This window comes from Melanostigma gelatinosum (genome assembly GCF_949748355.1).
Source record: "Melanostigma gelatinosum genome assembly, chromosome: 2".
NCBI classification, from domain to species: Eukaryota; Metazoa; Chordata; class Actinopteri; order Perciformes; family Zoarcidae; genus Melanostigma; species Melanostigma gelatinosum.
The window spans coordinates 5514236-5538569 of NC_136635.1; the positions used below are offsets into that span (position 1 = coordinate 5514236).

Here is a 24334-nt window from a genome sequence, read left to right on the forward strand (position 1 = left end):
AAATATTTTCATCGTTGCCCAGCACTAATGAAAATATTTAGATGTACTCCATCTCAAGTGTGGCATTCCACGAGGACTTTGCTATGACTCTGCTTGCTGCGTCTTGGTTTTGTGCTTTTGGAGTGGTGCAGCGGGGGGGGGGGGGGTAAAAGATGGCCGTTTAGCCACAGGATATGATTATGTAAGAGAGAGAGGCCTCGGTTGGTCTAATGTGGCGGAGGAAAGCCACTGGCAGATTTGTGTCTCTTAGCTGCGTAAAGCACTCAATGATCGCTCTGCGTGGGACGAGAGAAGGGACTAAAAGGAACATGCCCATCGTGTCCACCGCGTCAAAACAACAAGAGATGACTTCGTCTCCTCCTCTCTCTCTCTCTCCTAACGTTTCCCCGCTCCTTTGTTCTCCCTCCGCCTCCCACTCCGCGTTCCAGACAGAGTGTGAGACGCGTATAGTGGCATCATGACACGCAGAGGGGGAGTGCTTTGTGCATGTGGCTGCCGTCCACTCCGAGGTGATCTGACATCTAAGAGCGGTGCCCTGCGCAATTGCACATTCACTCAGACAAGCGTGTTGACGTCGCTGCCTAGCCAAAGGACCCCCCCCCCCCCTTACCAGTCTGAAGCTGGCTGCCAAGTGCTTCCGCGAAGAGGATGGCTTAATTGTTTCTGCCACAGCGATGCCTTTCCTTCATTTTTCTCTCTTTCCTTCCTAATCCCAGGGACGAGGGAAACAAATGGAGCTGTTATTTGCATGTCTAATGATACTCGATATCACAGGGCCTCTCGAAGGAGGAATGCACAGATGATTATTAATATAGCCAATGAAGCTCTCATTTACTCTGCCATTTGTTCTCATAGGCCCAAGCAAACACTGCTTTCCAATACCTGCCTGTATCAAAAGCTGCACCCCGTAGAGAGATTTGTTATTTTGAATGTGGGGAAAAAACCCACAGCAGATACTTGCAGCGTCCTCTGTGCATCAGTTTGGATAAAGGAGTGAGCTACTGATGTAAAAAAAAGATCCGTCAAAATAATGCAGCTGGTGTATTGATCCTACTGGAGATGAGATCAGAACTCCTGCTCTGAGATGTTTTACACAAACAGGTCGTGATCCCTGTTTTTTTGCAGCGATTGGTTTTGCCCCATAATTTGCTTGTGGATCTGATAGCTGATAGATTACATGATGGAGCAGCTTTTTTTGTTTGAGTGATCACAAGCAGTTTAGTGCCCATTAACAATTGATGTAATACAGCTCTAGCCTGCAGTGCTGTTCTAGGAAAGGGCCCACAATGGAGGCTTGCAATAAGACAAACAAAAGTGCTTAGCAAAAGCTGTCAGAACCCATTATTCACGTCCACCATACAGGAAACTTACTGGAAATTGTTTCGACGCCAGCAATGCATGCCTTTTCCAGCAGTGGCAGTTTGAATTGAAACCGGCTATAATTTGCAAGGCTTCTCCGGTTGAGAACAATGACTTTGACAGCTCGAACAGGAACTGTGGAGCACATCTGCATTTTTCCACAGGAATAAGCCCCAAAGAAGGGCTCCGGCACTTCATGTCTTCCAATTATGGAAATATGTGCAGGTCTATATATGCTATACATACGAAACACTTCTTGAAACATGCCGGTTGTGATGCAATAGAGAATCAGAATTAAGATTCTTCTTCCCTTCTTGACAAATTGTATTATAATTTATTGTCATTATGAACTATTTAAAGTTTAATTTAGAGTCATGCAATCTCACGTATGGTGGAGTACATAGTTCAACATGCCCTAACATTTTGGTAAGGCCAGTTTGCAAAGGTGTAAAATAACGAAGTACATTGTTCTTTTTTACTCCTCTATATTCAAAGGAGATGGTAACACAATACATACAAAACACTGATCGGCTCAGAACATGTGATTCCAATGAATTAAACCACCGTAACAACGTAGAAAGCAGTTCAAATATATGTTTAAAACATTTTTGAACAGAGCCATCCTGCCTGATGAGTACATGTGCTGTTGATACTCGTAGCTCCCTGCTTTTGTTCAGACACAATGTGAAGTGCTGGACTTTTACTTGTAATGGAGCATTTTTATAGAGAGGAGTTGCTGCTTTTTAAGGAGTGCACCGAAATGACCGAGGTCAGGAGAGGCGATTATTAGCTGATACTATGATGTATTAGTACAATTTGTTTAATCGTGTGCCTCAAAATAAACCTTGAAATCTTAATGGAGCTGTAAATATGTGCCACCAATGCACATGTCGGTAAAACATCTGATACAACATCTGTTGTCCTCTGCAAATTGCAACTTCATGAACCACGGCACAGTTGAAAATTGTCTCATTGATGTATTTATGTAACTATTAAGTTTACTGCAAACGCCTAAAAAGTTTTCTTAGACCTTCAGTCAATTGAAAAATAACAATCCCTACCTCCTCTCCCACCTAATCTTTTTTTGAACCTCCCTGATACACCCTACTTGCTAGGACTCCCTTTCTGCTTTATTTCCTAAACATGAGCTGCAACACTTTCCACCATGAAACTCACAAGTCTGCATGTGTTGTTTGTGACATATCACAGGATCGCATGTTTGACAGATGAGCTTGTGATACTTTCAAATCTACATCCACCCTCATTTACTCAGTGGTTAATCTATGAACAGCGAAAGGGAGAAAAATGAATTTCAAAACAGCCTGTGAGAGAGTGAAAGAAAGAGGGAGGGAGGGGAGTGGGAGAAGGGGGTGAGTAAAACGTTGAAATATGAATTACAAACCCGAGCAGCACCATCTGGACCGAGAAAACACACGATAGTGGAGAGCCGGCACATTGAATTAGACTTGCTACGGGATCCATCTGCACCTCGTGAAATCAATCTCATTCCTTGATTTGATTAGGTCAGCCACGCCGAAGAAAGAGAAAACTGTTGTGCTCCTTGATTAAGCTTGTTTTGCTTTGCGCCCCTCCACACCCACCCGCCTCCAGCATGCTGTGTATACCGATGAGCTTTGGGCCCACAGGTAGGGTAATGACAGTAGTCGAGGTTAATGCTAAAAAATCTCCCTCTATTTAACACTCAGCGTGTGCGCCGCAGCCTCTGCCATCAAGCTCATTTACACTGCTTCACGCTTCTGTCTCTTTATTGTTTGGAACATTTCTTTCTCTTATTTTTTCGCTCAAATCGCGGCCTTTATTCTGTCTGCGGAGCTCTTCGCGGGACACATGCGGCGCTGCCGTGAACAGGGCCAATGCTTTACCAGAAGTCGTGTTTCTTGTTTACCTTTGTCCTCCGGTGTTGAGGGTCGCATCGGGCACACGCCGATGAACAGACTGATTATCTAATGTTCTCTTATCTTAACAACAGGCGGTAAAATCTATACTGAAGATTGCTTTCATATGCAATAGGTCATTCTGGAAGTGAGAGCTGCTCTAGCCGAGAGCCTGGCTGCATTATGCAGAGTTGTTTTTATTTCCCTCTTTCCCATTCTCTCTCTCTGTGGTGACACTGTACCCTGCTATGATTAAAATGCATCCTCCCATGCATCCATACTCGCAAACAAAAGGCTTTTCATGGGTGGCTAAATCTAATTGTGTTGCCCCCTTGTACTAAAGGTAGCCGCTTTGACTTTGACTTATTCTCCAGAAGCAATAATGTGCCACCGGCGGTGAATGCAACACGTGTGCCATTGCTCAAAGTGCAGGGATGGACACGGAACACAACATCATTAGCCCTGATTGACCTTGGTACAGATTGCAAACAAATCGGCCACAAATTGTCAGATGTTTTTGTTAATCTCATTAATTCATGATTGTCCGGGAGGAAAATAAAACAGAATGAAAGTGGAAGGTGAAAAGCTTGCTCTGGATTCAGTCCTCTGTTCAATAATAGGAAAAACTAGGGCTGCGTGGAGGAGGTATGACACTGGGAATCTCTCTATTGATTGTAATTACTGTACCTTTTCTGAGTGGAGCCAACGTCAATTACAAACCGTCACCTTTGCTTGTATGTGGGTCATGACACCATCTCTTTCCCATTGTCTCAAGAAAGAAAGAGTGTCGTCAGTGACAATACATAAACAGGAAAACAGGCAAGGTACTCCTTCCACTTTTTTGGCCTCCATGAATACCGTGTTCGACCTCTCAGAAGAGCAATATAGGTTATTGTTCTATTGCAACACATGCCAATGCATCCCCATGGACCAACAATGGAACAATAGATAACCAGCATTTTAGTATAGTTACTCACTGAATTATGAGAAACATCTTTATTTGTTCAACAGAAGCAAAACTATATGAATCTTATAGATATTTCTGCATTCATGTAATTTGGCATGATTTGTTATGAAGAATTGAGGAGTCTACAGTGTTTTATGTTCGTCTAATTCCCAATGAAACTCTTCATTTCCAACGTTCCAGCACCACTCTATGGTTTGCCTCCAGTGAAGTCTGCTGTGTTTCTCAACAGAAGGGAACTTTTCTGTCCAATTTGATAAAATGCTACGTGCCACAAGACAGACTGGAGGGAACATATTCCCAAGAATAGCTAAGTGTATCATATATCATGCATTGGGCCATCTGTTCGCTACATTCAAAATGTTATTGCAATATTTAGAATTACAGATTATTCATGTAGGTGTAATTAACACGAGTCGAAAATCCAACAAATGGGAGGAAGCTACAATTCATTTCCAGACATCTTTGAGCAGAATCTATCCGGAGTAACTATTAGGCTACAGTTGCCTAAGGGCGTACAGATGGGAAAAAAGGTAGCTCTAATTTTACCACTTTTGGCAATGAAATACTTTTTGATCCCTCACTGCAATACTAGGCCCTCTTGAATGAATTCTTCGGATTCATTCTGAGGCCGGGTCACATCGACCAGATGAGGAGAACTGGGTCATGATAAGACACTCAACTGAATCGAAAAAAAGGTCAACATCTGGCTGTTACAAAAGGTGCTATGTAAACTAGTCCACGCAGCCTTGGGGTTGCCATACATTTTACATAACAGGCAATCTACTACATAGTTAATGGGTGACATGACATTTTCCAGTGCGATCACCAGGTCTGATCATTCAACCTCCTTTAAGCAAGTCTGTCATCTTCACGGCATTTGGTTTTCACCAAACATGACATTCAGAGTCAACACAGTGCTGCATTATACAGCACTTTGTCAGTTTGCATCTTTTGCTACATTAAATCACATCTCGTGCTACTAAATAGTGGTGGAAAGTAATTCAAGTACTGCACTTAACTACAAATGTGACTTGTACAATACTTAAGTATTTCCATTTTACATCACAACATTACAATTCAGAGGGAAATATTGTACATTTGACTTCAACACATTCATCTGAGAGCTACTAGTTCAAGCTGTTTTCATACACTGTTCGTAGCTATACGAAATGTAATGCACTTGAAATGCATATAATCCCTCAAATCAATTTGTATGTATTACAACATAATAAGTATAAAGAGTGACAAACTGTGTGGGGAGGAGGTTAAACACCAGACTTTCACCCAGGAGACCGCTGTTTTTGTCCCATTTGAATACATTGTCCAGTAAATTATGTAATTATGTAACACCATTTCCGTAGTTATTTTAATCTAAATGTTGTCTTATTTGTCACGTAACTTCTGCACATGAAAAAGCCACTTGTGCATTTATTTACTAAACCTAACCAAGCAGCTAGTGTTGTTGCTTAAACCGAACCAACCGACATGTTTTGTAAAGACGTGTTCTTGGAAACTCGTAGGAGAGTGCACAAAAAATGAGGAATCACTTGCAAAATGTTAACTATAATGTTTTCCTAAAGATTCCCTATCCTTTTTGGCTTGTGACGGCTTACACAGAAGCAGTGTGTAGGTGGGGCCCCCTTGTCACATGTTGCAGATCTGTATTAGTTGTTATTTCCCCTTCAAACTTCTCAGACTGTTTCATTTCAGGAACGGTTTTAAGCTCAAACTACCCTCAAATGATCCAACATTTCCCAAGATGAGAGTCCATACGTCCAGAATGAATGCAAATTTGAAAAGCTGAACTTTGTTTTTTTCCAACCCCTAACATGATCTCACGATCCCTTAGAATATCTTGAGTCCCTTTGGAGGACTCCTCGGTAGAGAACCACTGGACTGAACTACCTAAATGTGTATAAAATAGTCACAACTACAAAGCTAACCTACCTCAGGAGCTGCTGATTCTTTTCTACTTTGACTTCAACACATTCAAACAGGACAGAAACAGACTGCAACGGATTGTTAGGTCTGCGGAGAGGATCATTGGTTCCAGCCTGCCGTCCATCCTGGACTTGTTCACCTCCAGAGTCAGGAAACGTGCAGGAAAGATCACTGCAGACCCTTCACACCCTGGACACAAGCTGTTCCAACTCCTCCCCTCTGGTAGGCGCTACAGGGCTCTGTACGCCAAAACCACCAGACACATGAACAGCTTCTTTCCACTGGCCATCGCTCTCATGAACAATAAATAGGTTATACTACACTATTACCACCACTTACAACTCATGCCATTGTCTATAGGTTGGTGTTCACATGTATATATATATATATATATATATATATATATACACTTTTTCTCTTGGATATATATTTATACTTATATTATAGCTAAATGTCTATACCTACATCCGTTCTACTTTTTTTTGCTGCCCTTTATACATATATTTTCTTGTTTATTGTAAATTTGTGTTTGTATATTGAGAGCGGAGTGGAAACCGGAGACAAATTCCATGTATGCGTAAGCACACATGGCCAATAAAGCTGATTCTGATTCTGATTCTGACAGTACAATACTACTTGCTACTTGCACATTGTTGCATCTGAATTCGTAATCTTAATAATGCCATATATAAGATTTAGTTACAGGTCTGTTCCAGCAGACAGTAGCTGACAAGCAGCATCAAAAGTGACAGCATCTCCTCCCCCTCACTCCCCGATTCAGTCCTGCAGTCCCACTACTACATACATAGGAGGGAACACTTGTCCTATCTACGATTTGCCTTGACAAGGAGCAAAATCATTAGTTCTCTCTGTAGGACTACACTAAAGTATGTAAAACCCAGGCCCGAGGCCGGGGTGGGGGGTAGGGAGGTGGGGGTTGTTGGCTCATCCTCATTAGGACACAGTGATTGTTGAAGTGATTGCCATAAAAAGCTCATTTTCAGCGGGGACTGGCATGACCTCCTCCGCTGACGGGATAAGCGTTCCCATGCAGCCCCTGTTTGAACCTGTGGTTGGCAGATGGAGGTGTGCGTATCAGAGAGTACTTTAAAGTACTGCCACAAGATCATTTCTTCAGCCAACCAAGGATTTCTTCATCACTCCGAGTTGCAGCTTCAAAATACATATAGATTTCTGTCTTTTCATCAGAGTACAGCGCCTGATGGAAAGGGCAATAATATCTTCCCCAAATACACACACTGCACTCACTGATGGCATATTTCCCCTTCCTGATAGATTCAGTTTACAGTCATACAGTGTCCTTTGGTTACAAGCAGAAAGAAACAAGACACATGACAGCTGGAGTACATTGCAGTATTTTTGAAAGAATCCTAATGTTTCTTATAGACTTTACAGCCAGCCTGCTAACGGCTCTATTTCCACTGTTACTACTCAAATGCAGAGTAGACACGGACATGATCTCCTGTATGTGTCCAAACAACCTGCGCTCGGTATGCTGTGTTTGTGTTTCGTGGCTACAGATTGCATTGCAGCACACACACTCATCAGTTTGCTGAATGCCACAGTCAATGTCACTGATTCTTGGTGCTGTTTTTAGTCGCCCAGGCAACTCAGTTAATGACAGGGACCTGTGACAGACCCCAACCCCCATCAGTAATTGTACTGTTTGATGACCGTTCGTGCACCCCAGTGCGAAGGCCGTCTACGAAGTGGGCGACCGAGGCATTTAAAGGAGACATTAGTGTTGAGAACGCCGGCTCGGCTCAACTTTCAGGAAATGCTGTGTTAAAGTGGCAGTTTTTGGCAAAGCGATGATTGATTGCATGACTTTTTCTTATTCTTCTCAAAAAGAAAGCACACAGTGTGCCATTTCTGTAGAGTATTTTTATTTTTTTAGAGTAGTGGACTTAGCCGTGATTAGTGTTAACTTGGCTTGTGCTACCTAGACAGCTGTACAAAGTGGGAACTCAATTTCAATTAAAACAAATGAAATGTTGAGGAATCGATCCTCTAAAATGGAAAATCAAGGCAGTAAGCCTGTTGTGTGGTAGATGTGTTGGTGTTGTTTTCAATCTTGTCGCCACAGTGCTTGGCTGGTACATGGCCAGGGGCGACTGGCCATTGGGGAGTTGGGGGAAGACTCCTGAAATGTCGATTCATTCCAGGCCGAACCGGCTGGTGTTCATAGAGTTTTCATTTTTCAGTTTCTGGTCCTGGCCCTCAGCAACAGAACAGAGTGGAACGCTGCATGTCACAGTGGGCCAATCGAATACTTTTAATATTGAAGGGGGATGCGTATGGTCCCTTCTAATTGTTTTTGGAAGCGGCGACATCACACGCATGTTCCATTGTGTGTAGTGGGCGTGCCTGAGCAGCAGCATGTACGATGAGGACAAGTGTACTGTAGGATTCAGCTGTGCAAATATGACAAAAGGAGAGCCTCACACACGCTCAAACATACACACACACACACACACACAGTACAGCCATGGTCAGAAAACTATAAAGAGGCATTGCGTTGCTGCGGTGTGGTAATTACACTTCCCAGGATATCAGCAAGGTATTTATATAAAACACCAAAGAAGAAAAGGTCCTCAAGGCAGATATGACATTAGCATTTTGAGTGCACACACATGGCGCGGACACACGGGTGCACAGGTACAACAGACACACCAAGAGGATAATGTCATGTTTTCTTATCTGGCCACTCAGTGAGACGCATAGACAATGTGTGTTTGCACGTGCATCTGTGTTTATGTGGCCGCACGCCACTGCGGGCATGGAGGGCCGCTGATAAACATGCCACATCTTGGGAAGTGGTGATTTAAGGGGGCGCCGGCTTCTGTAAACACTGGGAGTGCTTCACAGATTGAGATGGGTGGGGGGGGGGCGAAGGGACCTGTGTGACTGCTCCCATCCAGATGGAAGGCTACAATGGTTTTGGGGTTGGCCCTGGTCATTCTCCCCCGATGACAAACCACTCAAAGATCTGTGGAGCCATCAAAATATTGCCGCCTCACCGCGGCTGCTCCCCGTCTTCACCAGCTAACGGCGGCAGCGTGCGGCTTTGTGACGCAGACGAAGCCGGAAATAACATGAAAGGGCAGCGTGTGTTTCTCCTCTTCGAGGCGAGGAGTCATCTCATGAGACTCGGAGGGGGGGGAGGGGGGGGGGGGGGCTCCTCGTTTTTTTGAAATTTCAAAGTATCTTTACGCTTTCTGTGTTCACTGCTTGCTACCTAAAGAGAATTTCCTCAAAGGATAATATTGTTGACAATGTTGTATTTTTGGATATTCAGTTCAATGCATGACTCAAATGGCATTCTTAATCGCACAAGTGGATTACAAATGGAGCTTTTATTGAGTTTCAGCACTATTTTATAATATATTGGCAACAACACCATTCATTATTAATGGCAGCACAGTGATGACACACACAGGTTAACTGGTGAACTGGACATTCTGAATTGCCTGTACGTGTGAATGTGTGAATGTGTGTTGAGCCCTGTGATAGATTGACAGCCTTTGAGGGTATACCCCTGCCTCATGCCCAGTGCATGCTGGGATTGGTGCCAGCCCCCTGTGACCCAGAGCAGGATAAGTTTAGGAGATGGAAAGCTCTGTTATATTTACAAAGTCAATCATGCACTTATATAATTATTGAAATACTTTACTACTAATACTTCTTCAATATAGCATGTTTATTTATCAAATGATGGTCCCATTTAGAGGCACAGACCATTGGGCGACATCAAGTATGCTCACTTCTTATACACGGTCTGTTTATACTGTTAAAAATAAAAGTAAAATGAATCTTTGCTGGGAAGTCAGTACATTAGTCAGTCATTTATTGGGCAAAACCATAATTTCCAAAAGAAGGACACTTTGGTGTAATCTGCTGCTGACAGCAGCCATTACAATAGTATTTCACGATAGTATTGTTGGTATGCAACTGTGATATTGACTGACAATGTCAGTATTGTAATTTGATTGATACAATTTCTGTGTGGGCGAGCAGTAGGACGTATTTGTTATGTTACTTCTTTTCAAATAGCTACACAGAGAGTTAAACAGTTAGTGGACGTAAATGGTTAGCCATAGCACAACCGTATGATAAAACCTCTCAAGCTGCACATGACCAGGCTGTTCTCACATTTTAGTGGTAGCTATACATACAAAAAGCAATGCAATATAAATATAATCCAGGTAATTGTGAGCCAGGACAAGTGACAAGTTGGTGGTTGGTTGGGGCTCAAAACCACGGACTCTCACCCAGGAGATCGCTGTCCTTGTCTCGTGTGAATCCAGAAGTCAATGTCACTCTAGTTATTTTAACCAAACTACAATATTTTCCTAACCAGGTAGTTGTGTTGCCTAAACACAGCAGGGACCTGGGCAGATGCACCGATCGCTCATGTTCCACTTTGTGGGAAAACGCACACAAAATAACTTCTCCTGGTAGATACCATAACAACTGTTGTATGAGGATGTTACGATGTGTGCTTGGTGAAAACAAGGAGACAATATCTCTTGCGTCAACGTTTGAAATGAGTGTGACATCCTCCAGTCAGGTAACATTCCTCTCTCTAGCCATGCTGCCTCTCAGATCTACTGCTGCCATGGGAGCGTGAGGCTTTCACAAATATGTCCAAAAAACACGTTCATCCTCTTCTGAAAAACACAACAAAAATAGCATAAGTAGTATCAACAGAGTTTATACACAAAAAGTCAAATTCATAATTCGAACTCCAGTTCAACTTCCTTGTTGGTAATTCTTAATAAAAAGCACTCTACGAGGTTTAATCTTGTATGATGCCATCACCGAGTCATATGCAATCAACCTACACAGCCTCACCACATGCACACACTGTGATAACTTAACTAAATGCTCCAACATTACACCAGTCTGGTCTTTCATCAAATTCATCTGCGATGATGTTACACTAATTGGATGTTCTATTATTCATAATAGCAGACGTTTTTCTTGGAACTCTGCCTTTCATTAAAACACAATAGAAGAAGACCGGGTGTTAGCAAAGATTTAGTTAATATTTCATCAGATAGACGATCGGTGCATGTCCAATCCACAAGCACAACAACAGGCAGTTGCAGCCGGGATGAAGGCAATTAGCCAGACTTCCATAACAGAAGGCCTCTACACCCTAAAAGCTTTTCACATATTTCTGGCATCCTCTATTCACTGTCCCTCAACACCTCATTTCGTTGCCATCGAGAGAGACGGAGCAGCTGAGAGGGCCGGCGTAACGCGCCGTGTCCCTCTTTGTGCACGCGGCCGCTGGCAGACAAACGCACAAACGCAAGGATTCTTTGAGAACAATTCTAACATCCTGCACGCATGGCCATGATTCCCATTAAGCATTCATGATTCATCTGGATTTTATATTATAACGTTCTGAATTTTTCATGCGTCTGCCCGTCTCCTCCTCCACTTCCCACCCACCCCTTTTCTGATCTGGAAAAAAAGGAGAATTAATCAAACATAGGAGGAAAAACGAAAAAAAAATCTAAAGTGTCATCCAGGGTATATCTTTTTGAAGTCAGTTCATTTTTAAGGCTCAGGCTGTGTCACATGCACCTTGTTGACGCAAACACAAGGAAGAGGCATTGTTAGAGGGATACAGGTGTCTTCACAGGTAGAGTGTAAGTCGGGTTGGAGAATAAAGGGGGGGGGGCTGGGTTTTACGTTCCGCCCTCCCCTCCCGTGGCTGTTATTTCCGCTCATTTTTTGTTGTTTCTGCAGAAGGGATCATTAAACCGAAATAATTCATTTGTGAGAAAGGTCAAAGCCACAGTCTGGTGGCACCCAGATACCAGAATCAGGAGTGGTTGCATTGAAGGGGAGAAAAGAGCAAAGGATGAGCATTGATTTCTGTGTGTGTGTGTTTTTTTTTATTGTCAACTCCATGATTGAGGTGAGCAACCTTCTGCCATCCACTCAGCAGGGATAATAATCATCATCTTTAATACCTGTTATAGGTGAAGACACCGATCTCCAAGTAAATGTCACATCCACTGTTTACCGCCGCCGCTTTGTTGTTATTATTACGTCGCATGAAGCGGGTGAGCGAGCAGGGGAAGGGAGGAGGGGGAAAAGTAAGGAGGCAGAGGTTTGAGGACTGTCATCTTTTATGTGGGCACTCACCCCCCCCCCCCCCCCCCCCCATTGTCTCCCCGGCCTCCAGCCCACGTGCTCCCAGCAAACCGTGAAGCCAAAATGCACATCCAGTCGCACAATAACAACATCCATTCTTAACAAGATTACTCCCGCAGTCCCAGTTTGGCTGATGGGACGTGTATGGGAGCAGAGGCGCAGGGATAAGCCGCCTGCAGCATTTCTCATGCGCTGGGCTCCATCCATAGGAGAGGAGCCGCCTGGGGAGCGCAGCCAAACACTGAGCCCACAACAGTACACTGGCACAAGGAGCGGGGTCTTTAGCTGCTGCCGCCGCCGCCGCTGTGCCCACAACCACCATGTCAGAGGCAATGGCCAATTAGCAGGTTTCAGATAATCATAATCTTTTGATTTGAATAATTGTATAACCTCATTTACTGCTACCGACGCTTGGCCGGTGTTTTGACTGGGAAACAGCGCAGCTTCATAAGTAAGCAGAATGTCCAACATCAGGCTCTTTAATGACGCCTTCATTTTGTCGCCTCTCGCTGCCTGTTTAGAATATGATCATACACGGGTCGGTGTTCTGTCTAACAAATCAACAACGGCTTAAATGTCAGCACGAGACGAAGGCCGAAGTGGCTTCAAGTAAGATCATCAGACTGCAAAAAATGCATCTCTTGATGCTTTGAGAACGATGCAATCCAAACATGGAGACGCTTTGAAAGGGAACCAGGCCAATTTAGCCAAAGCAGCGCACGAGCCAAGCTTTGAGGTGACGTGGTTTAATTCTTATAAATATTAGTGAGAGCAAAGTTCAAGGCAGAGTGCCAGACGATTTAGCCTACTAAGCGCTCCACCTCCGCACAGGCCAGGCCCGGTGAGCCGGGGAGTGTGAGGGAGGAAAAGTGAGGAGAGAGGGAGGGAAGGCAGTTAAAAGGGGGCTGGGGTGGGGGGGGGTTGTTGGACTTAATGAGAGGAGGGGGGGCTTTTTTCGGACTTCCACAGGAAGAGTTTGACGGCGTTGACTGAGAAAACACTGACTTGGGGAGAGGGTTAATCGTGGTGTCGTCGTCCAAGGTGAAACCATAAACGGCCCATTTGCTATGAATTAGCACACTGACGCAGCCCCCCCCCCCCCCCCCAAGTGAGCTCCTCACTGTACAACATGGATTTAATCACGCTGAGCCACAGATGCGAGTGATAGCGGCGAGCTTGTTATTTTGCTCAGGGACTACGAAAGCCGCGCGAATGGATGTGCTTTCCTGTTAAATTATAATTGCAGCTGATGCATGTACACAGGAGAGCTTCCAGGGATCACGGACGAGACGTGTGCCTCCTTACGATACACTCAGCTGAAACATGATTTCAGCTCCCTTATGAAAATAGGCGGTGAGGAAAAAATGCAGTACAGTATGCGATTTAATGCATGGCGGTCCCTACGCATGCATGTGAGAGGAGAGGTGGGATGTTGGGAGCCGCGTGGAAAGACATAAAGAAAAAAAATGACAAGTCTGCCAGATTTGAACGTATACTCGACAGTGCTTCTATTAAATGATCACTGACAGGCTGATAATGTGACTTGGCAATAACATTTAAGATACAAGCAATCTGCCAGTGAGGACGAGGTCGCCAGCAAAGTGGAAATACCACCGAATTCACACTCCAATTTCTGCTCAAAGAACAGAGAGGAATCTTTCATGGACAAGACTCCACTGACACTTCAGCAAATGTTTGCAAAGACACACCGGCTACACAGACACGCTGTATTTACTGGTGCACACATAACCCTCATGTCTAAATCTACTCCGCCCAAGCCTATCTCACTTTAGTCCATAACACCAATAAATGAACGGACTACTGTATGACACAAAACACACATGCGTGCACATGCACGTACGCATCTTGTTAATGGGAACCAGGGCGACAACACAGAGCCATAGACAACCTGTCAAGCTCTTGGAGGGCAGCACTAATGTGATCTCACAGCTCTATCAGAGCCACCGCTGGGCCCAGTGTTTTATTACAGACCAGGAGGGACAGACAGAGGGAGAGATTGGAAAGCAAGAGGGAGACTGTGACCATGGACCCATTGATATAATGGCCCTGTCGGCATTAGTGATATACTGTACAGGTGAGCCTGGGGGAGAAAGAGGGGAGCCCGGTAACAGAGAGGGAAAGGAGGTAGAAGCAGAGGGCAGAGGGATGTAAGCATGCTTTTTTTTTTTTCTTTCTTTTGTAAATTACACAAGAGGAGGGGATGGAGATCTAAGAGCTGAGAGACAGAGGAGCTGCTGCTACACTGCAGCTCAATACGGATCTTGCCTGAAGAGAGATTACAGAGCTGTATTCCAGGAGCTGTTGTGGGTGTGAGAAACCGAATGGCATGAAACGAAGTCCAACAAACATCGGAGCTTTCCATTCCTGGATTTAATGACAGCTTTTTTTTTTTTTGATTCAACCCGCTCCCACTATGGCACTGGAATCTGTGTCTAATTTGGGCTATATTTCAGAATGTATTATAGCCGAGCCAATGCTTGTAATTTATGTGTCATAATGGCTATCAATCACTTGCGATAATTCGGCTAATATTCTCGTTAACTCCCACTCCTCATCCATCAATCAAAGGCAGAGACAGATATCCGCTCAACTGCTGGAGCCGGAGTGGATGCAGATTAAGGTCGGGGATCTTCGCTAATCTGGGGGGGCCACATCGGCGCGACTCAGTCGAGAAGGGGGATCAACCTTTGCTCTGTTGGAAACCAGCAGCAGCGGGGCACCGGGGAGTCTCCAGGCGGCTGCATTTAGGACTCAATCCCGCCTTAGCTTTGACTCGCTGCCCCCGCATTTCCGAAGCCAGACACTTGGAGAAGATTTTAACAATATCATTGTACCGCACCCTATTGGCACTAGAGGCAAGCTTACTCGGGCTCAAGAGTCACTCTCTCCATAATCACCCCGTCACACAGAGAGAGGGAAAGAGGTGGAGGTGGGGGACGGAGACAGAGACCGAGAGAGGCAATCCAGCCGAGCAGAAGTAGCTTGCATCAGTATTTATAGACTTATATCCCACATCATGTACTAGCAGTCCAAAGTGCAGAAAGCAACAAAATGAACAAAAAGTTCTGAATTTAATTTGGTCTTAGTCGATGTGGTAAACATAGAATAGTAGTGAGCCATGGAAATTCAACTTTATCAGATACACCATTCAGTCAATGAATAAATACATATTAAGGGCAACTGCTTTTTTCGAGGAACACTCTGAGCCAACGTCTCCAAGCTGTGGTCCCTTTTCACCTGAACGTACCTCTAAAGGTACCTTTAAACAGAAATTTTCCTTAAGTGTAACGGGCCAATCAGAATGCACCTACACGAATATGGTTGGACGCCACAGTATAAAGGGCACCACCACCAGCTGCCCTTTATTCCACATCCTCTTCAGCTACAGCGTAGAAGCTGCAGAGCCCCCTCGGTAGAGCGCTCCACCTGTGCTTATAAAACTAGGTTTACAATATCTTCACCTTGGTCCGCCGCCCTCTACTGGACTCTATTGAGCGGAGCCTGACGAAAACACCCTCTGCCGCTACATAACATTGCCCCAACCACACTGATCGTGACCGGCTCGAGGTTAGTCGCCACAGCCAGCCTACTTCTTATGCTACGCTAATGCACATTATCAGTGGGCGACTTGATAGGAGGAGAGTATTACCCATCCTTCAGAGGGTACAGCCTGTGTGAGTTAGAACAAAAAAGAAACCATTTCAGACGAGTCACTACTGGAAAAGGGTCTTCATTTTTGAGGAGGGAGCACAGCAAACATCACATACATTACAGAACATCACCTCTGCCTCTGGAGAAACACCTTTTAGACTTCCTTTACTCCACCAATCTGGTACTACTGTGGCCCTTCTTGTAGGGAATCCTGACGAACAGCTTGTTTGGAAGAATGAAGCCTGTGTTTCTTTCCCCAGCATATAAAGACAAAGCCATTTCCTTTCTTCCGAGCATATCCATTTCCTTTGCGGAATCAATAATCAAAGCCTTTTTTTTCCCCCTTTCTGTATCACTGTCAGTCTTGCAGTTCAGCCTGAATTGATGAATATTAATGGTTGATTACCAATTCTCCTTGTGCAAAAAACACATACAATGCCGTGGTGGATAACGCCGTTGGACAATGGGATGAGGGATCAGTCAATTTACTACATCTGCGCGACAATTTGGCAGACTTGAATGCATCATTATCAATCCTCACACGCCATATGCTAAATGATCGCCGGCGAGTAAAGGATCCTTGAAAAGTTACGTCTGAGGCTGTTAGATACGGCGACGCTGACTGCCATCAATCTGACTTTGCTTTGGTGCAAACACAGCAACTTGTTCAGTGTTTGTCTTTTTGTTCACAGGCAATGTTTTGCCTTTAATGGGCCTGGTGTAAATGAGCTGCTTATTTGTAGGTTTGAACAATTGAAATGGCTTTGATTGAAGAGGCAAAAATGGTGCGAAAACATGGCTGACGTTGCATTGAGTTTGAATAGGCCTCGTGCCAAAAAACAAGGAAAGTTCTTGAACAAGACTACAAACACCTTATATACCGGTACTAAAGAATGCTGATTCTATTTTAAAACCCGGGCTACAGTATTCCATCATGGCTGTGCAATTGTAAATCGAGAGCTGCTTTCCCTTAAAGTACCCTCTGCTAGCCTTCTAATGGCCTACATGAGAGTCTTTACTCGCTGAAGTGGCATCTCCCACTCGTCGTCAACAATGGGCCAAGGCACGTCGCCTCCCTCGGTCCGTGCCCGCGATGTGTTCAATCCTATCTGCCTTCAACACTCCATTTGCCTATTTCTACCCTTAATGACGGGTTATTTCTGAACCGTCCCCTGGCTCACGATGAGTAATCCTAAAATCCCTTCCAACGCCGTGTTCGTTTTAAGTAACAGCCGAGCAACAAGCGTTCCACGGCTGTCTCCCCTGCTTCACTTTAACAGGTACTGCATGTCTGCTCCCCCGATGCCAACGGGACTGATGGGGGCTGACGAACACGCCGCTCAGTGAATCACAATGTCAAGAGAAACGACGCGCCGGAGAAGAACAGCGAAAGGGACGGGTGCTGTCACGCCTTGTGGACGTCCTCGCTCTTCCACAACCTCCCCCCCCCCCCGCTTTCCTGCATTTATGCTAATAGCCTCCGCTGAGAGAGAACACTGAGAATGACACACCGTTAAAAATCGATCACGCAATCCCTCTCTGTCCCTCTCGCCAACACTATCTCTCACTCCGCTCCCCGGCTTCGGGTGTAGTCGAGGAGAGCCACAGTCACAGGCAGAAGATCGGGGACACGCGCCCTGTATAATTAAATCTCAGTGCACCGGCCATAAAAAACTATGGGATGGAAAGAGTCCAATCGTGGACTTCCTTGATAATAGGCCCACAACCACATACGCAGCGGAAAAGGGGGAAACTGCAAAATCCACAGGGAGCTGTACGACCAATTCGAATCACACCTTCCCACACATTGCATTCATTTTTTAATTAAGCGTGAGAAAAGGGGAAGAAAGGGGACTGGGAGGGAGAGAGATTTATAGTCTTAAACCAATACAGTGCCATATTGGTTTAACATAGGACTTATCTCAGCTCTGCCAGGGATAGTCATGAGCACTTAACCTTACAGTGAACGCAACCCATCATCATCATCGCCTCGCAAAAGGCAATGCCGAGTTCTTCTTCATCCCCGAGCCTCCCCTCCCCGTTACCCTGCCTGTGCCCGATCCTTGAATGTCCTTCGACAGGAAAGATACTCATACCTGTGACTAACCTGTCCTACAGTCAAGTTTGTTGCGAAGCATTAGCCGGGGCCTTGAGAGGAAGCATCCTTCATGCACACTTGATTTTGTGCCACCAATCCTCTGCTGACAATCCGAGGAGCATTTCACACTCAGGCCACAGGCACACGGCATGATACGTGTGTGTGTGCTCGGATTTATGATTCACAACTCCTTCATCCATCTTGTTCTTCTGTGGCTTTTTTCTTTGTCTTTTTCAAGAAACGTTTTCAGGTAATCTATCCATCAATATATAACCAGGTTGACATGTCAAATCTTTGATGCCGAATATCTGGCAGCTGAGATCTAACCTTTAAATTGCAAGCTCTCGTACGGCCCCGCGAGTGCTTGTTTGTTCCAGCGTTCTGATGAGCAGCCCTCGTCGAATCCAGCAGAGGCTGCCTAATTGACTCGCTTGAAAAATTAATGCATCACTTAACAGCATTTTTGTGTTCGTATGGTATTTAGAGAACACAGGTGCAAATCCCACATGGTGGCAAATGTTTAATTGATGCAGCCATATGACAATGCTGGGGATAGAAGAAGTAGAAAGAAAGAAAAAACAAGAAAAAAACAACAAGAGGGAGTGATATTAAAAGTATTTAAATGGAACGGGTGACTTATTTTTCAAGTGCAACAGCAGCTTTTTGCGTCAGTGCTTTCAGGTGCCATGTCTGAGGGGGTTGGAAAAATGATATAGTACAAAGCACTACATGGCAATATATCATGAACAAGAAAGGCCTATAATTAGGCAACACAACACTGTTTGCAACAGCTTTTACTGAATGAGATCAAATATGCTTGATGGCCTGTATTCCTGCCCATGCCAGAGAGGCTGGGTGATATATACAGTATATATTCTGGGGGAGGAAAGCGAGCGTGGCAGCCAGGCTGACTCTCCCCAGGTGAGTCCCAGCAATGAGCTGTGAACAAGCTGCTTTGACCACGCTGGCCAGCAGCCTTCCCCTCCTCTGAAAACCTGCCTGACACTTCCACACATGGCCAGGGAGCAGGTGGCCCTGAGCCGCAGGATTACCCGCAGTTCTGTTCATTATGGAGCCGCGATGGTAAAAAACAACTATAGCTAAAATAAACCTCTTTTATATGATGCACAACTGAAATGAAACCGTGCCCTTACACAGAAAAAATAAATGATCTGGCAAAACATTGTGTATCGAATGTAAAGAAAAACAGCCTTTCTCATGCATCTGTATTTTGTGTGGAAGATAGAAATTGAGGTAAAAAAAAAAAATAGTTAGATTCTGTGTGACTGCGATCGTTTCTTGCATTTCAAGGACATCCAACACAGCCGAAAATGTTGCCACCATTATTTGATGAGAGTTTAATTGTTTCCAAAAGCATTTCGAGAGCCCCCCTCGACAACCAAAACCCTCACACTGCCCATGGGAAGTAAAATAAAAAAACAGAGAGAGCATTGAAATGGCAGAATTAATGTTTCCACATGATAAGCGAGCTTAATATAACGCTGACAATCACAGCACTCACCCTGCCAACCAGAATTGGATCGGGTCCAGAAAATTCCTCCAGCACAAACATTTGATTCCAAACCCATCCTCTCTTGGCACGGCTCAGTAATCTTTGTCCTTCGCCAGGACCGCTCGCCTCTGCTGCGGACCCACCAGTTTGTGTGCTTTTGGACTGGCCTATGATGGGAGTCATAGACACACAAGGAACACAAGTAATCCACACCAGCAGCAAGGACATCCACAGATCCACCAGCATCTCCTCGGACCGCTTTGGCATCCTGTCGTTGTGTGTTTTGTTTGTTTGTTTGATGAGACTCTTCTCTCTCTCTCTCTCTCTCTCTCGGCCTCTGGTTTCCAGTCCCTCTCTTCAGATCAACAGCTCCTTCTTAGATAACAAGGAAAAGGTTACTTGTGTCCTCTTTGAACGGCGGAGCTTGCATTCATGGTGTGATAAAGGTCACTCGCATGGCTTGGCATGCCTCCATAGCAGTTGGTGAGGGCTTGAGGAGCGCGGCGCAGCATCCCTTTGGCGCTATTCCGAGGGGGAGACCTATAAGGGAGCAACCACAGTCGATTGTTAGCCGCCTTTTAGTCGTGTGAGGAGTTGTCGGGAGGAGGTGGGGGAGAAAAGGGGAGGCATGAATAAGAGAGTAGAAATATTTGAACAAATCAGATGAGACAGAGAGAATGAGCGAGAGTGAAAATTTTGTGTTTTCAAAAACGGAGAAAATTCTCATTTTCGTATAAGAAGTCAAGATGTCACTTCATCATTACAAATGATCTTTCTGGAGCAGACATGACCCTTTATTCCAATCTTGTTGTCATATTATGCCCTACAGGCGAACAACAAATGGGTATGCCTGTGCTCTGAGGCTATCCAGCCCATAACATCAGATTGTCTTGCTTTAATCTGTTGTTCTGGGGATTATCCTAGAAAAAGATTTTGAGCAATTACATGTTCCTTATGATTCATGCTTTCACAACACATTTTGTTTGAAATGGTGTTATGGGCTGCAATCAGATTCCTCAAACACCGGCGCATGCAGGCAATAGTGTAATCTCTAGATACAGTGGGTGGCTGCAGGTGAGCGCTACAATGTCAACAGCGCTGCAGCTCACTGATATGGTAGTAATCCAGATGAGATCAGTGTGAGGGTATTTAGACGAGGTGTTTAATCGTTGAATCAAATATGTGATATTACGGTGGAACTGACTTTTTTCAAATCAACACTTTTTTTAACAGAAACAAAATACCACATTAAATACAACAAAGTGACCCAACCATGCAATGATGTAAACTTTGACCTTTTAATCAAAAACAGTTTGAGCTTTAACGTCCATTTAAGCCGCTCAGTCGCTTCAGTGTAAAGCACACTGGTGCGCATTGTTCACCAGAATGCAAAACCAGAGGAGGAAAAAAAACAGCACAAGGTTGGCTTTGAGCTGTCCTCGCCTATAACCGGTGCAGGTGGACATGCTATGCTGTGTCAGCCGTGCCGGTGTTAGTTTTGGTAACTTTTACTACACGTAGTACATCGCTGTGGTCACAATGCTGCGTGGTTCCACGGATGCGTTTTCAAGGACAATAAGGTGTAACATATTCCACCTGAAGCCAACTGCGATATCACAAAGTGTGGAGTGATCCGAGTTACTCTGACATTATCCAACTAACCCGGAGACCAAAAGATGCAGGAACGGATTATTTTTTATTTTATGTATTTAAAAAAAAGGAGAATAAGGAGAGATATGAAGAAAATATCAAGCTGTTAAAACACAAAACTATAAGCCATATGAATGTAACCATTAATAGTGTTTTTCCCGCTCTCTTTTTTGTGCATTTTAAGCCACTATGGTGCGTGACTAAGCAGACGGTTTCAGCACGACGGGGTGAGGACAGCTCCCCGAGCCAGAAAGCAGCCGCTTCAGGCGGCTCGGCCGCGAACTGAGCGCCTGGCAGCGGAGGAGCTGTCCAAGGTGCTCCATTAGAGGAGCAATGCATTTTTTGTTTTATAACGTCTTATTACCCGGCTGAGAATTAAAACCGCAAAGTTTGAACTACTTGCCTTAGACGCCTCCGCGTTCATCTGCGGCACGTACCCCGATCACCCGAATTCGCCCTCTCTCTGAAGTTTTACCCTTTGAGGAGACATCGCTTCCAATCAGCCCGCCTCTCAGTGCTTCAGATGTGGCACGAGAACGCACAGGCAGTCCCATTAACGGAAATTAAACCACATACAGGCGGCGCATGTGCGACTTCTAAACGCGGCAGACGTGAGGGAAATGTGAATCAAGAAGGAAACCCAAGTTGCGGACCTTCCTGTATACTTGCTCTGTCGCTCCGTACCGGGGGTGGAAATGCGCTGCATCCCCGCTACGAAGAAGTCCCGTTAAACCCCTCCGACGCAAATCAGTAATACCTGTTAGGTTTATATTAGCCCATCACGGCGGCGGGTGTACTTACCGGTGAGACTTGCATCCTTCCCCGCTGCTGCATCGTTTCACTGGTCCTTCAAAAATACGCAAAAAAAAGAAAAAAGAAAGTCCAATGCGTTTCATTCGAGGCGGAGGGAAAATGAGTAACAAAAAACAAAAGGAACCCGCGGAGAGGCTAGAAATCCGTCCTGTAGTTTGTCTAGGCGGAGTGACAGTGTTGGGGTTGTGTAGTTGAGAGCTCCGACAGGCTCACTGGCCGACTGGAAAAGTGAGGAGGAGATGGAGGAGAGACGCGCGGAGGCGAAGAGAGCCTCCCCTCTACGGCGCTCATTGGGTTGAAGAGGAGCCGGGTCAACAGGCGCACAAATGAATGCATGCCGCTCTGCTCAGCCACCGACGCGCAAAAAGGTTACCCTCTCAAATTGTCAGCTATGCTGCAGCTGTAGATGTTACATAGGTGTGTGCAGGTAAAGCCCTCTCATTACTGCGTTCTCCTCCTCTATATTCTTCGAACTCGTCTCTTTGATGAGGCGGTGACGCATTAGTTGGCCGTCAATTCTCTGTTATTAGCGGAACGGTACAGGCCATAGCGATTAGTGAAACGAAACCGAGGCTTCTCATTTACACTGTCCCTCGATAGGGTTAAGCAATGAACAGATGGACGCGCGCATTGTAGCCCCGCACAACAGTAACGCAAAAATATGTCTTCTGGGGTCCCTGCATTCCCCCAGCACCTTAAAGTGACACTTCTACGGTTTTAGTTTATTTGTATTCTTGACACATGAACGTGTCTGTGGGTGAAAAACTAAATCCCACATAATTAAAAGACAAGGGAGCAGGGAGAGTGTGACACGGGTCTTATTAAGACAGTTAGTGAAAAGGTCATGCTCGTCATTGTGTGGCTGGATGTGAGTGTGAGTGTGTGAGTGACAGCATGAGGGGGGCCCCCTCGCTGCCGTGCACGGGAGAGAGCCCTCTAGTGTTGGTCCGGCTACTTTGGCAGCAGCCGAGCAGGCCTGGGTGGGAGGGGGGGGGGGGTGCTCTGACCAGCTCTGACTGTCAGAGTACTGTCTGTCTGTCCCCCCAGCTGTGCTACTCTCTTCATGAAACGCATTTCAGCACCACCGATTATTAAACACTGCCTCTGCGTGCCTTCGTTCCAATGACGGCGTCGCATTCCCACCACCGGCGGGATGCATCGGCGCATGCATGCATAATCAGTGAGTCGAAAGAATGAAATTTCCCGCGAGCGCAACACGTTATTTGTGTGAGGTACCGTGTAGCACCTTTAACACAACAGAGCAGCTCCTCTCAGGCTTCGCCTGGCGGAAGCCCTTTTTGACCCGAGTGCCAGAGAAGCCAATTAGTAAAGACATCAAGTCTCCCATTATTTATTTCTGTACCGTTTAATTTTCTTCCCACTCACACTTTGATGTTGCAGCTGCGTTTCAGATGGGAATTCTCCAATCATCTCTTTTTAAAAGCTGCTGCTGCATAATGCATGAGGCTGTAAATGTTGAGCCATGTTTCTCTTGCTCGATATGAGTGAACATTTCTTTGACGGACACATATTGTGTGTGTGTGTGTGTGTGTGTGTGTGTGTGTGTGTGTGTGTGTGTGTGTGTGTGTGTGTGTGTGTGTGTGTGTGTGTGTGTGTGTGTGTGTGTGTAGGTGTGTGTGTGTGTGTGGATGGAGTTCAATTTATAAAAAAGTACTGCTGTAAGGGGCTGGTCATTTAAAATCATGTGTGAGTGGATAAAAGCACAAGAAAACACACATGGGGTATAGCTTAACCTGTTGTGATGTAATTACCTTAATGAAGCATCTAATCACGCGCTCTTTGTCTCTGTCTCACACACATATGCAGAACCTACAACACAGTGAAAGGGTGAAAGCACAAGCCCTAATTGATGCTTAATACAGCAATGCAAAACGGAATTCATTTAACTGATGGCATGCTCTTTAAAACGTAGGTTGAAAGCTCTTTATTTACTTGGTAATTACTTTCCCTAATTTTAATCAATTCATTTTGGTTGCCTACATTTAACCAATCCATAAGACAGAAATCACTCATATGAATATTTGTACAGCAATAATGGCTTAGCAAGAGACGCATTTAGTTCTGACACATGTTTGCGATATTTTTGGTCCATGTTATTGAGAGCATTACAAGGGGACACTCACTTGCTCTTAATACTTCATCATAAACAATAACATGAATACGTATTGGTATCGTTGGATATATATATGAATTACAGAGCGTAACTTGCCATA

At 45.0% G+C, this 24334-nt stretch overlaps 1 protein-coding gene across 1 annotated transcript in view; it reads right to left on the bottom strand.

Moving 5' to 3' along the window:
* cdh8 (cadherin 8) overlaps positions 1–19904 on the bottom strand; it is a gene marked incomplete at its 5' end in the record, with an annotated part of 101619 nt that extends 81715 nt beyond the window's left edge. Inside the window, one exon of the mRNA XM_079294324.1 lies at positions 19647–19904. Coding sequence (XP_079150450.1) covers positions 19647–19904 — 258 coding nt within the window. The remainder of the gene's footprint in view (positions 1–19646) is intronic.
* Between the last annotated feature and the right edge of the window lie 4430 nt (positions 19905–24334).